Source organism: Drosophila kikkawai, chromosome X (assembly GCF_030179895.1).
Source record: "Drosophila kikkawai strain 14028-0561.14 chromosome X, DkikHiC1v2, whole genome shotgun sequence".
In the NCBI taxonomy this organism is placed as follows: Eukaryota; Metazoa; Arthropoda; class Insecta; order Diptera; family Drosophilidae; genus Drosophila; species Drosophila kikkawai.
The window spans coordinates 24,832,701-24,847,073 of record NC_091733.1 but is presented as its reverse complement, the minus strand read 5'-3'; the positions used below and the strand labels follow the sequence as shown (position 1 = coordinate 24,847,073).

Below are 14,373 nucleotides of genomic sequence, written 5' to 3'. Positions count from 1 at the left end.
ACATTATTTTTTTTTTGTAATAAAATGCAAATAATATTTGCTTTAACTTGAAAAAATTATTAAATGTATTTTTTTTTCTTAAATTGGTATTAGGAATGACAATAATCGATGATTTAACGTTGCGATAAATCGATAAATATATATATATATCGAAGCCATACAAATAGGTTATCAAAAAATTAGTTTTGAACGGGATTAAGATTTCAGAAAAACATTTTTAAATAGAGCTGCAAATAAAATCGATTCTTTAAATGATTAATCGATTTTTTCCGATATTTTCTTTATCACAAAATTAGTTGTAACTGGAGCTAAAAATAAAATCGATTAATCTAATTATTTTTAAATATTTTCTATGTCAACAAATTTGTTTTAACTAGAGCTCAAAATAAAATCGATTCTAGAATCGATTAATCTATTTTTTTTCTCGATATTTTCTATATACAAAGATTAGCTCCAATCAGAACTGAAAATAAAATTGCTTCTAAAATCGATTAATCGATTTTTTCAATATATTCTAACTTTATCAGAAAATAAAATCGATTCTAGAATCGATTAATCTACATTTTTTCGATATTTTCTTAATTTGAAATACTAAATTTTTGATATAATATTTATATCGGTATATTTTATCGCACTTTTCTTCTTCGATATCCATTCCCAAACCCTCTATATTATCCCTGCACAGCCATTTTTCAAACAGTTGAACCGTATTCCGACCTTATAAAGCCCACTATGATGGCCAATATGGCAAAGGCCATCAGGATGCAGTGACTGGCATCGGCCAGATATATGGCCAACAGCGAGAACTGCTGATGGCGCACCAAGACGAAGAAGAGTATCAGGCAGATTAAGGCCCCAACCAGCAGCAGCAGCCCAAAGAACAGGCCCTTCGACGAGCCAACGCAGTCGACGCGTCCGGATCTCGCCTGCTGGGCCATTGCCACCGCTCGGCGTGACAGCATCACCTCCAGCCGATGCTCCAAATCCTCATCGTTCATCCTGCCCGGATATCGGCCAATGTGCTTCCACATTACATACAAAACCACCGCCCCAATTAGCGAGTATTCGATGATGAATGGATATAGATATGGCGCCGAATCATAAACAATTGTGCCCATTATGTCAATGCGTCCGCAGGCAGTGGAATTGAGTGTGCCAATGTTGGAGGACAATGCCGCCGGATATATATTGTCCAAGCTTTCAAAATTCTCAAAGCTAACCAGACCGTTGGACTCTTCATGTCCCAAATCCGTATACGTTTGGAAGCTATTCTCCATGGGTCCCTGGCCAAATAGATTATTCATAATGCTACCGGCGCCACCTCCCTCGGTGGTGCTGCTTATAGCCGGGCTCAATGTGCTGGCCAGGAATGTGTCCACAAATGAATTGGAATTGGAATTGCTAATGCTGCTGCCGGGCGTGGCTGCTGCGGAACCGAACCCATCGACTGGCGCCAGGCTCGGCGTTGCGGCGCTGGAAAGGATACGCTGCAGGCCGCCGCCAAAGGGCGATGATTCGCTGGCAAAGATGTTGCTGCCGCTGCTGCTGCTGCTCTCCAGGGGATTGGCTGTGGTACTGGCGGTGATGATGGACTTGGCTGTGCTTGTGGTGGAACTGATGATGGAACTGGTGGTTGTGCTGGTAAATGGACTGAAGGTGGTGCTCGGTGTGGTGATGGTGGTGGTGGTGGTACTGCCGCCGCCACTGCCCCCCGCCGCCGCCGTGCTAGCCGCGGTGCTGGTGATAAACTTCTTCAGCTTGCGGGCCATAGTAGTGCTGTGCCATTGATAGCCGGGTGTTGTGTATGATGGTGCCCGCGTTGTGGTCGTGGTTGTGGTCATGGTATCGCCACCACCCATGCCCAAACTCTTGGAGATCCCATCCACAGTATTGCGCACCAGTTTGGACAGTACATTGTCACTCTTGTACACATCCTTGGGCAACAGATCCTCGCCATCCAAGACCTCGAACTCACTGTTCGGTCCAGCATGAGTGCGTAGCACGGTCCCGGCATGACGCAGGGCATGCTGACGTATGGAATGGGCTATGGATGAGGCACCCGGCTCTGGAGCATTCTTCTGATGATAAATGGTAATCTCCAGCAGGGATTCCTTGACCAAAGTACGGATCCAGACACAGATATTGGTGGCCACCACGTGCATTAGACCAAAGCGGGCGATCACTTTGAAGCGGTGGATGTTTAACTGCAGGCGGAAAAGAGATAGATAGAAAGAGAGAGAGAGAGAGAGAGAGGATTGCGCGGGACGCTTGAGTACGGCGGTGAGCTTTATGGCGGTAAGTACATTTTTTGAGTACATTGATTACATAAGACTGGGATTACGGGCAAAAAACTCAGTTCGAAGGCAACCAGAACTGCTTGTCCATTGTTCCAGCAGAGATGGGTCTTTCTTTCTAGATAGTTTTGAGGTTATCTGTAGAACATCTACTTCAAATATGATTATTTCTATTTCAAAAACCCTGCACTGCTTATTATTGACTTATATCAGGGTTTTGCGCTTTCAAATTGCTTTAAAATGTGTCTAAAAGTATGCTATGAAAAGCCTTAAGAAGATAAATATATCATTGCATACTTTTAGACATAATTAAATACTTTTGAGTAGTAAAAAAATCTAAAAAAAGGGATTATCTTTTTTAATACTAAAATTATTTTTAAAAAATCCAAAAAAAAAAACTATAACATTTAATAGTTACATGAAAATATGGTAAAAATTAAGCAGAAAAGTATGCAATTATTTTCACCAGAAAATATTGTTTTTTTTTTAGAGACATGAGATTTTAAACTAAAAATATTTTTAAAAATCTGGAAAAGAAACTATAACATTTTCTAATTATATAAAATTATAATACATTTATGCATAAAAGTATGCAATTATTTGCACCAGAGGAATGAGACTTTAAACAAATTTTAAACTATAAATATAAAAAATTTTAAAAACAAAAACTGTATGAAAATTTTGTAAATGAATGCATAATATATATTCTAGTTATTAAGAAAATGTTATCGTTTTAGAGGAATAAGATTTTAAATCACTTTTAAATGAGCCTAAAAGTATGCTTTGGAAAATCTTACTTACTTACAGCTATAATAATTTTCCTATATTTTCCAGAATTATAAATCAGACCACAACTAGGTATACGTATTATTCTCTATAGAAAAAATCCCCCTCTCTGCAGGAACATTGGTGACCAAAGATCAAAAACCAAACGGTCGAACCCTTAAAAATATAAAAACTTGTTTTTAGACTATAGATTATCGTATATCGTAGCATATGTATGTATATATATATATGTTTTAGTTTATATTATATTATATTATCATATAATATGGGTATGCACATTTATGGTGAGAACGAAATGAGGGGTAGAGAGGTTGATGATTGATGTACAGGTACACAGGTGTACGGGTTGAGTTGTTAGGGGTAGAGTACAGTATACAGTAGAGTAGAGAGTAGAAAATGAGTTGCATATCGTACCTGAAATGGCGGCCTAGTCTGCGATCGCGATCGAATGGGGCGGAGTTGTGGGATTATGTACACAAAAATGGTTCATTAAATTAACTACGTAGCAAAATTTCGAAATTTTTGTGTTTTTTTTTTTTTTTTTTTAAGAATGAATGATTATATGCGTTTGATTTGGAGTGAGTGGAATGAATATGTTTGAATATGAATGGATTGATATATATGTATGAATGAGATGTGGCTGTTTCAATGGGTCCTAGGGCATGTGTGTGTGTGTGTGTGCTGGGGCATCCGAACTACATATATTATAAATATATTATAATGTGTCAGTGTTCAGAAACAGATGGGATCAAGGATCAAACCAATATAAAGTCAATCTGATGTTAAGTTTTTCTCTTAAAAATTAGTTTTATGATTTTAAGAAAATTAAATTTTCATTTTAATTTTAATATTTAATTTTATTTGTAATATTTTATTTTAATTTTTATATTTTATTTTAATTTTAATATTTTATTTTATATTTAATATTTTATATTAATTTTAATATTTTATTTTAATATTAATATTTATTTTAATTTTAATATTTTATTTTAATTTTAATTTAATTTTAATATATTATTTTAATTTTAATATTTTATTTTAAATTTAATATTTTATTTTAATTTTAATATTTTATTTTAGTTTTAATAATTTATTAATTTAATTTTAATATTTCATTTAATTTATTGACTATTATATTTATTAACTTATATATTTTATTTTCATTTATCTTTTTTTTTATTTTTTTTATTTATTATTTATTTTTTATTTTATTTTTTTATATATATATATTTTTTTTTATTTTTGCTTAATTTTTTTATTATTTATTTTTATATTTTTTATTTATATATTTTTTTATTTATATTTTTTTTATTTATATTTTTTTCATTAAAATTTTTTTATTTTATATTTTTTATATATTTCTTTTTTTTTTTATATTTATTTTTTTTTTTTATTAATTTGTTCTTTAATTTATTATTTTTATTGTTATTATTTTTTTTAGAGTTCAAAACTATTCAGATTGACCTTAATGGTTATTTGTTTCAAAGTCTGTTGTCTGTTTGCTTAAATGTTCATTGGAGATTGACTGATTGATTGACTGAGAGAAGCAAGCGAGTGATAATGGCAGATGTGATGTGATTGCAAATGCAGATACAGATACAGATACAGATACACTAACAGATGCGGATGGATGAAAACTGAACTGAAAAGCTGCCAATTATAGTACGCCAATTCAAAGAGGTTTGTGGTGAGTTTTGGATTGAGTTACAGATACACATTTTACGGATACCGGAAACCGAAACCTGACTTGTCAAATGCCGCGACCTATCCTCCGCTTTGGGGGTTTTTTTTTTATATCACTAACCTCGCCTCGCGAACTATACCCTTCTTCGGGGGCTGGGGGGGGGACTCTGAGTAAGGGGAAACTGGGGGTATATATGGGGAGTATTGTGTACTTATGGATGGCTTTAAACATTTAACATACGAGTATATAGAATAGCCGTAGATAATAGGCAGTAGTAGGTAGTATTTGGTAGCAGTAGTAGCAGTAGTAGTAGTAGTAGTAGGTAGTAGTCATATGCTTACAGTGTTCTTTAGATTTAGAGCTAACGAGTCTACACACACCGAAAGCCCCCTGACTTACCCGTGCATTCATGAATATAAAGTACATCTGCATGAAGGTAAATATCATCTGAAGCAGCGGATTCACTCCAATCAGTATGTGGTGGCAGGGCGAATCGAAGGGTATCTCGAAGAACGAACCAAATTCCAGTCCAATATAGATCATGGCGCCCAGTCCAAAAGCTGTGGAATTTTTATAGAATTATTTAAAATGTCAGGGGAAGGTTAGGTTGAGACTCACCTATGGCTCCCACTCGCAGGAAGAAGCTGCCATGCGTGGGATCACTGTGGGTTGTCTTGCGTTTGCGCACATTCTTTGGGGTGACGGCCACCTCGGCGTCCACGGGTGCTTCCTGACGGGGGGAACAGATAGTTGCAATTAAACAGCAAACAAAAAACTAGCCCCAGTTGTTACTCTTAATTAGCTTATCTCTGGCCAAGGCTTTGCCTTTAATTAAACACTGGGTCATGTGAAATATGTCACGAGTGAGGGTCAAAGACTATTCTATTAAAGGTGTTAAAGGGATTTAAGGGAAGGTTTTTTCATTAATTTATAGAATATAATATTTATTTCTTTGAGATTCGAGTTTTTAAAGATTTTTCTTTCCGAAAACCCACCTGATATGCGGCGCCCTTGGCTGCCTTGCCAGAGTCCTTAGAGCCCTTCGCATCCTTCGAATCGGCGGGATCGGCATTCTTGGCTTTCTTAGACTTCTTCTCCTTGGGTTGGGGTTTCGGCTTGCTGCCACCATTGCCATTGCCGCCATTGCAGCAAGAGCTCTCTGTATCAACGCAAAAATATATCGATTAAATAGAGCTAAAAATCGTTCCTATAATCGATTTATCGATTTTTTTTTAAATTTTAAATACATTAATATACATTTTGTGTATCAAATTAATCGTAAAGTTAAAAGTTAAATATAAAGTTTAATATTTTAGACTATTTTTAATTAAATATTGTGCTCTTTTAGGAATACCGGAATTTTTTCGATGTCATATTAAAGATGAAGAATAGCAAAAATTGCATATTTAAATAAGAATATCGATAGATAAAATGCCAAAAATCATAAAATTATAAATCTATAATGTTTTCTACTTTTATCGATTATAATCAATTTACTTGTAGATTTTTTGTTAAAGAAAAATATATCGATTCACTGAAATATCGATAGATAAAAGGCAAAGATAAAAGGCAATTATAAATTTTTGTTGTATAATTCAAAATATTTTTTTCCGTTTTCGTTTTTAATCGATTATAATCGATTTACTTGTAGATTTTTTGTTGAAAAAATCGATTTATTTTCAGCTCAAATATATAATTTAAATATATTTTTCTTCATAGAAAACTCACCCTGCAGCAGGAAACAGAAGACATAGAGGAGGAAGAGTATGCTGACGCCGTAAAGATATGTGAAGAACGTTTCGTAGTAGAGCACTGGCAGTCGGTGTGTAGTCACATCGCTGATTACGTAGGCGATGCAGACGACGATCAGTAGGATCGCATACACCAGACTGGTCACAATGAACAGCGATGTCCTGTGGAGGATGTAGGTAAGAAGTCACATTAGTCCTTGGTTCACAACAAAATGCCACTTTAAAATTCGATTATGTACAGAAGAGTAAACACTCGAAGGGGGGAGGTGCACTTTTGTGTTTAAAAATACGGATGTGTGTGCGGGTGTGTATATTTTTTGTTGTGTTGAGAACTGTGCACAGATGTGGATCCAACGGTTGACCCACTATCCCGCTTCCTTGCCGGCGGAGCGCTAAATTCCCATCCCCCATTGCAGGTCTTGATTTTTGCAGTGTGTGTGGTGTGCGAAGGAGTGTGTAAGTGTGTGCTTGGCATGCAACTAAGGTCTCAAGTGCATTTCCACTTGACGACACGAGAGCATAACCGCCCTGAATTAGCCCCCATTTGATGTTTGATTAGCCACAGAGACAGAACCCGATTTGCACAGTGGGATCTAACCACAAAAATAATGGCAAAATAATTTAGGATTTATATTCCTTTAAAAAATTAAATTAATTAACTATTCAAAATAATAGTTCATGAATTAATTCATTACAATTAAAAGTAGTTAAAAAATATTCCCTTGTTTTTTTTTAAATTTTTTTTTATTAATTATTTTAATTATAGTGACTCAAACTATATTTTCCTTTAAAAAATAATTACAATTAAAAGTAGTTAAAAAATGTTTACTTGTTTTTTTTTAATTTTTGTTATTAATTATTTTAATTATATATTTAAACAAAAATTTATTTTATTTATTTATTATTTTATTTATTTTATTAAATTTTTAAAAACTACATATTTCAAAGTTTTCTATAATTTTATCCCACTGTGCCTCATTTGCAGTTATTTTGTGACCCAGTTTTAGTTACTGCTTTAAATACACACACAGCTTTTTACCACCCCCACGCCCCCCCAGTACCCAATTTTCCTTCTATCTGTGTTTGTGTGCAAAGAACTGTATCAAATCTGATGTTAGCATTGTATAATATTGAAGAAGTCCTTAAATTATGCAGGACATAAAAGCTGATTAACAGTATTCATGCCCAATTTAGAGAATATATTGCAGATAATTATAGGATGATTTTCCCCATTTTCTTTCTCTATTTCTTATATTTTTTTTAAATATATCTTGCACTTATATATATTTTTTTCAGATTTAAAGGCATTTTTCATAAGGTGTTTAAAAATATGCCATGAAATTTATGTAGCATACTCTTAGGCAGCCTTAAAAAATATTTTTAAATCTCTTGAACTTGTTTATTATATTTTTAAACTAAAATAAAAATCTCTTGACCTAATCTATATCAGAAATCTTAAAAACAAATCCCACATTAATTCTTCGTTTTTATATTATCAAAAATAATATATTTTGAGGGTGATTTTCTTTTGGGGATCTATGAAACATAGGGGTCATGGACTGCTGGAGCATTTTGGGACATGGTTTTTATTATTATTATTATTATTTTGTTATTGTTTGTTGTTAGGGTAGGTCAATGGTGTTCTTGTCACATTACCATAGTTCGATTGGTCCCGTTATCGGATTTGTTTCGTATGTGCCCTGTACCGTTATTTTCGCTGGCATAAAACTGTACTTATTTGGATTTGGCTTGAACGCGTAGCAAACCCTATAAGATTCGATGTGAATTAAATAGTTTTTGATTTCCAATTAAATGGTATTAAAGGGAGACGGCGGACGGTGTATATAAATATGTATGAAAGCGCACAGAAACAAAAAAAAAAAAAAACAAATAACGGAAGCGGAAATCCTTTTTTTGTCGGGGGGGTTACGTTACACCTCGTTACGATAGAGAGAGAGAGAGCAGGTATTGCACTTTTGGTTATATATATATATATATATATTTATTTATATACTAGGGCTTAGCATTACTTTATGTACAGGGGAGTGGGTGTGTGTGTGTGTGTGTATGAGTGGCTAAAGCTGTTATACAAAGGGATTAGCTTAATTCTGAGCAGGATATGGCCTTGATTTTTAACTCGTTTTGCCTCAAAGAAAACCCCCCTGTTAAGTTCTGCTGGAAATCGAGTGTAAATTGTGTCGAAAGTTAACAGTTGGCATGGATTTTAATTCAATATTGTTTATTTTCTAAATTAATATGTATTTTTCATGAAATATATATTTTTTATAGGAAGAATAAGTATAGATTTGAAAAAAAGATATTTATTGGTTCCAAAGTTTTGGGAAATTTCAAAGAGTTGTCAACAAAACCTGACACTTTATTATTAAAAATAAACAGAAAAAACCTTAAGTTTACTAATCTCCTAATCAGCTTTATGTCTTAGCTTATATTGTCATATTTTTCACGTTTTACTCTTAGGTTTTTACAAAATATTTTTTTTTCCTTTTTTTTTAACCAAAACCCCCAAATTTCAACCAGTTTTTAATAAGTTTTTAGAAAACTTTTGGGAGTACCTCAAATTTTATAAAAACAAAGTTCTTTTGAACTTTTGTTACTACCTTACTTCTCTTTACTACCTTACTTTTTTTTACTACCTTTTTTTTAGGAGCTTAAATTCCTTAAGAAATGGTACTGTCTTTTGGTTATCAGAGATGGTAAAAAAAGTACACTTGAAAGAGATAGGAAAACCTCGATTCTTAGAACAAATATTTGTCGTTATCGATATAGTATTGTTATCGATATAGCATCGTTATCGTTATAGTATCTTTATCGATATAAAAAAGTTAGATATAAACTTCAGATAAAGATCGATTCCAAAAGATATACTTTCCCCAAACAAAAGCCTTAATTTTGTCCCGTCAAAAACACTAAATTGCAATCGTTATCACTTATCGTTATCGTTATCATTTATCGCACCTTTGCAACGGCTGCGGCATGACATTCTTGAGCTCCATCTCCTTGTTGGCGGCATTATTCTTCTCGGCGCTATCGGTGCTACCGGCGGTATGGGAACGGGAGACCGGCAGCGTGGCCATGTTATCGCCGCCCTCCACGTCGACGGTAGCGACCTTCACTTCACCGCCGCCCATTGTCTCCGTTTCCGTTTCGGTCTCCGTTGTGCTGCTGTTGGCTTTTGGCTGGTTCTATCGGTTTTTTGGTTTCTTTTTTGTTTTTCGATTCCTACGATAACTATCGGCAATAGCTATCGATAGGCGGGCAAACCGGTTACAGTGCACTTGTCACTCTTTTTGTAAGTTTTGTTTTTGTAATTATGTACTAAATGGAAACAATTTGCAGGGGTTATTTGTATTAAATTCCAATCTGGGAATGCAACAGAATAGTAATACTATATAGCTATCTCTTTTATACGGGCCCCCCCCCCCATGTATAACTTGCTTTCTCTCTCGTTTTCTCTGCTAGGATTTTTGGCAGGACTTTTGTGTGTGTGGAACGCATTTGAAATGCATTTGGCCAAAAAGCTGATAAGGCAGATGAGGCGTGGCCAGGGATTCCGAAACGGACTGCATCCCGGATGGGAGCGACCTAGTGACCTCTCTCTCTCTTTATCTTTGCTCTCCCTCTCTCTCTCTCTCTCTCTGTCTCTCTCTCACTCTTGTGCTTGTAAACAAGCCGGAATCAACCCTGCAAGTTCGTCGGCGGGGAAAGTGTATCCTGTGGAGCTCGGGAAAACTCCGTGCTCCTTCGATGTGCTCCCGTGTGTATGCATTGGACCTATGTAAGGGAGCACAGCATCAGCCTCCCCAGCATCCTTTTTCCACACATTTTTTTTTTGGAGTCCTCGAGAGCGAGGCCGCCTCTGTGTGTATAATAAGCTGCTTAACTTGAGCGTGTGTGTGAGAGAGCCTAGGTATTTGTATGTATTGCCCGGTGCCATCAAAAGTCCTGATTTCTTGCTTTTTTCCTTAATCTTTTTTTTTGTGGGAGGCCTGGCCTTAGGATTTCCTCTAGAATATATTCCCAGAGTCCCTGCAAATTGTTTCAGTTTCCAAAAACCTTAAGGTTTTCATATTTCCTAGTTGGAGTCTTGATTAGATCCTTAGATCCTTGTTTGGTTTATGTAGTTTCACTTTAGCGCGTCACAAATCACTTATTTTTTTCACTATAAAAAAATATAATGTTTGTTTTCAACTACTGTTGTTTCTTTTATTGAAATTATTAACTCGGCTAGCTTTTCCGGGGCAGGACTCTGGCCTCCTCTGTTGGAGGAGCTGTGGGCTCTGGGCTACCTGGGTTCCGAAAAGAACGGCTCGGTTCGCTTCGCTTCGACACGTCCAAGACCCTTTACTATCCAACTACAACTGAAACACGGGCCCTGCCAGGATAAATCCAGCAGCCAGCAGCCAGCATCGAGCATTGAGCATTGAGCATCCTTTTTGGCCAGCAGCCGCCCTCGATTTGCGCCGAATCCTTTCGCTCTCTCTCGCTCTTACTACCTCTCTGGCTGCTCTCGCTCTCTCTCTCTCTGTCCCTCTCTTTCTGGTCTTACTATATGGCGGTTCTGCTCGCACGCAGGAGACGTAGGGGAAAAGCGGTCCTGTTTGTATGCTAAAAAGTAGGACACATTTTAGGTGCGCGCTCTGTTGCTCTCGGTTTTGCCATTCATTGCGATTTCTTTTTTCTTCCCCATTGTGTCCTTTTGTGTTAAGCGGTGATTTTTTATATATTTTACTTGCAAGTATTTAGTTTTTTTTTTTAAATTTGATTTTTTTTTTGGGTTAAAGTATTTTTAGAAATATTTTTTAAACGAGTTTAAAAGCTTTGTTGCTGAGGTTTGTGTATTTAGTAAGCCTTTTGCTTCCTTTTGATTTTTTATATATTTTATTTGCAAGTATTTAGGGTTTTTTTTTTAATTTTTGATTTTAAATAAGGCTTTAAGGATTTTTAAAAATAAAAAATAGGCTTAAAATATTTTTAAATTCATATTTTTTATACGAGTTTAAAGGCTTTTGGTTATTTATTAAGCCAATATTTAGAGCTTTATACATATTTTTTTTATTTGATTTTTTAAGCATTTAATTTTGAAATTTGTAAAGTTTATAATTTATTATAATTAGTAATGCCCAGAACTCTTTAATTTCCTTTTTTTTTTTTTTTTTTTTTAATATTTTTCATACTTTTAAAGCTACTTTTTTTAGTTTTTCTTTTTAATACATTTTTTTCCTAGTTTTTCTAATTATTTCATTTGTTTATTTTAGTTATTTCCAATATTTTACGTACTTTTTAGTCTCATTTAATTATTTAAATTTTTAAATATATTATTTCTAACTTGCTTTTGGTTTGTTTTTCTATGATTAATTCTTAATTCGTTCTATCATTGCCATATTTGCCTTTTAATTTGCACTCCTGTTCGAAAATACGTATCTTTTAATTGAGTTTTTCATCTGGCAACTCGCCACACTCACACACACTCGTTAGTCGCGTTGTAAATGGGTCAATTTACGTGGTCCCAAGCTGAGTGAGAGGCTTTGGCAGTGTTGGAGATGGGACTGTGTGCGACATGCCAATCAGCGCCCAGTTGCATCTACCAACTGCATCCTGCCTGGGAGGGGGGTCCTTTTTGTAACGGAATGGAATGAATGGGAATGAAACGGAATGGGAACAGAGACGGCGGCAGGAGTCAGTCATCGAAAAGCAACAGCCCAAAACTCAATTTAGTCACGATGCTCCTCCTGGCTGCCTTTACTGATTTTACTACAACCGATTGTTGTTCTTGTTTTTGTTGTTGTTGTTATTATTTGTTGTTGTTTTTGTTTTTGTTGCTGCGGTGCGACGTGTTACAACCGCCTCCCCCAGAAAAAACCACCCAAAATCAAAGAACTTATCTGCACAGTGGGAGATTTCTTGGAAATATCAAAAGAAGTTTTTGTTTTGATATTTTTTTATGTTACTTGATTTATTTTATTTATTTGTTTTTAATTTTTAAGAGGCTTTGGGCTCATTGCCTCATTCACAAAATCCTTTTTTAAGTCTAAAACCCATCTCATTTTATTTTGTCGCCCCAACTCCCTTTAATCCCTCTTGAGTTACCCTTTGTGACCCACTGTGCGCTGCCGCAGAGCTTACGATAAAAGACCAACTTCGTCGTCATACTGTCTGCCTTTGCAATTCGTTCTGACTCGCTCGCTCCTTTGGGCTTAGTCCTTGCCTGTTTTATCGTAACTCCATTGCCGCTTCCTCTTTGTGTCGCTGTCCTCCTGCCCTCTGCTCGTTGTTGCGCCGTCCGCTTTGTGCGCATTTCACAACAACATTGCGGCATTCTGTTTTGGTTGCGCATTCGCCGACAGAGTTACCGTCGCCCCCTCGCACCTCCTTATCTATCCCGCACTTGGCACTCGCCGCCGCCGCTGCCGCCCCTTCGAATTCCCAACTCCCGGAGTCATCGATGAAGAAGAACCGAGCAAAGGGGTTGCAGTGGAAGGAACAAAAACAACAAAACAAAGCAAAAGCAGTGAGAGAAACAACCTTAAAGCCAATTGGGGAATTATGTAATATATTAATTTGATTAATTTATTAATTTTATTATTTTATTAATGTATTATTTTATACATATTATTAATTTATAAAATGTATTATTTTATAAATTTTATTATTTTATAAATTTTATTATTTTATATATTTTATTATTTTATAAATTTTATTATTTTATTAATTTTATTATTTTATAAATTTTATTAATTTATAAATTTTATTATTTTATAGATTTTATTATTTTATAAATTTTATTATTTTATAAATTTTATAAATTTTATTATATTATAAATTTTCTTAGTTTTATTGTTTTATTAATTTTATTATTTTATAAATATGATTAAAATAGTAAAATATTTAATAGAATTATTTTTAACTATATTTACTTTTTTTATACTGTATTTTGTTTATAAAGCCTTTTTTTTATTGCATTTTTTTCAGTGTCCCACCGTGTAATGTAAGGATTTGCGCCGCAACCCGCCGTACTGCGTCGCAGTTGCACATTCAAGAGGCAAAAAAATCGGCCAACAGACGGCCAGCCGGAGGGTTAAAGGTGGAAAGGCTGCCGGGAGGAAGGCGGAAGGTTTATCGAGTCCTGGCAGCCGCACCCTGATCCCAGCCAGATGAGGACGTGTGACCCAAATGCCATTCACTCACTCACTAATCCCAAGACTCGGCAGAAAGCAGAAAAATGCGAAATAAAATCCTTGAAAGTTCGAGCCTAATGTTGGGTAATTTATCAAGCATTTATCATCATCAGAAAAGATTCTTCAATTGCGACTTATCTATTCCCAATGTAAGTGCCCTCGTATATTCATTTCAGATATATTTATTTTAAAGTTCATCCTGTTAACATGCATAAATCAGTGACTTGTTGTCTTTCCTAATTTGGATCAATGACGAAAGCACACCCCTCTGGACAGGGCTATATTTATTGTGGACTTTCATCTTCTGGAAGAAGGGTTGCGCACGGCCTCTGCCTAATTATATCTTTTGCTACCCCTGGGTAAGTGACGAGGTCTTCATTAGGCCTGGCTTGTTTTCATTATTATTATTTTTAAAACAAAGTGAACAGAACCTTGAGCCTGCCCCAAAAACCTTGTGCCTAATCGGGTGATAAATAGGTGCGAGGACATTTTTATCTAAAATGGATTGAGAGGAGTCAATAAAATAGAAGAGTTTAAAGGAAGGATACTGATAACAAATATGTACAATTAGAGTTTAAATATTATTTAGAAAATTAAGAAAACAGAATTTTTACCCCCAAAGGCTTGCATTAAAAAGTAAATAAGTTTCTTAAATCTTTTTA

At 35.1% G+C, this 14,373-nt stretch overlaps 1 protein-coding gene across 15 annotated transcripts in view; it reads right to left on the bottom strand.

The window, feature by feature from the left end:
• The window catches only part of OtopLa (Otopetrin-like a), a 28,065-nt gene that overhangs the window by 1,588 nt on the left and 12,104 nt on the right, over positions 1-14,373 (bottom strand). For 9 of the 15 annotated variants that reach the window (XM_070287832.1, XM_070287836.1, XM_070287838.1 and 6 more), the window contains 6 exons: positions 8,172-8,282; positions 6,493-6,677; positions 5,760-5,923; positions 5,383-5,494; positions 5,164-5,324; positions 718-2,204 (listed from right to left, as the gene is read on the bottom strand). In XM_070287832.1, the coding sequence (XP_070143933.1) occupies positions 718-2,204; positions 5,164-5,324; positions 5,383-5,494; positions 5,760-5,923; positions 6,493-6,677; positions 8,172-8,282 (2,220 nt within the window). Of the gene's footprint in view, positions 1-717; positions 2,205-5,163; positions 5,325-5,382; positions 5,495-5,759; positions 5,924-6,492; positions 6,678-8,171; positions 8,283-9,491; positions 9,852-10,822; positions 11,263-14,373 lie in introns of those variants that run through there. The other 6 variants (XM_070287840.1, XM_070287841.1, XM_070287842.1 and 3 more) reach the window with 3 other exon arrangements.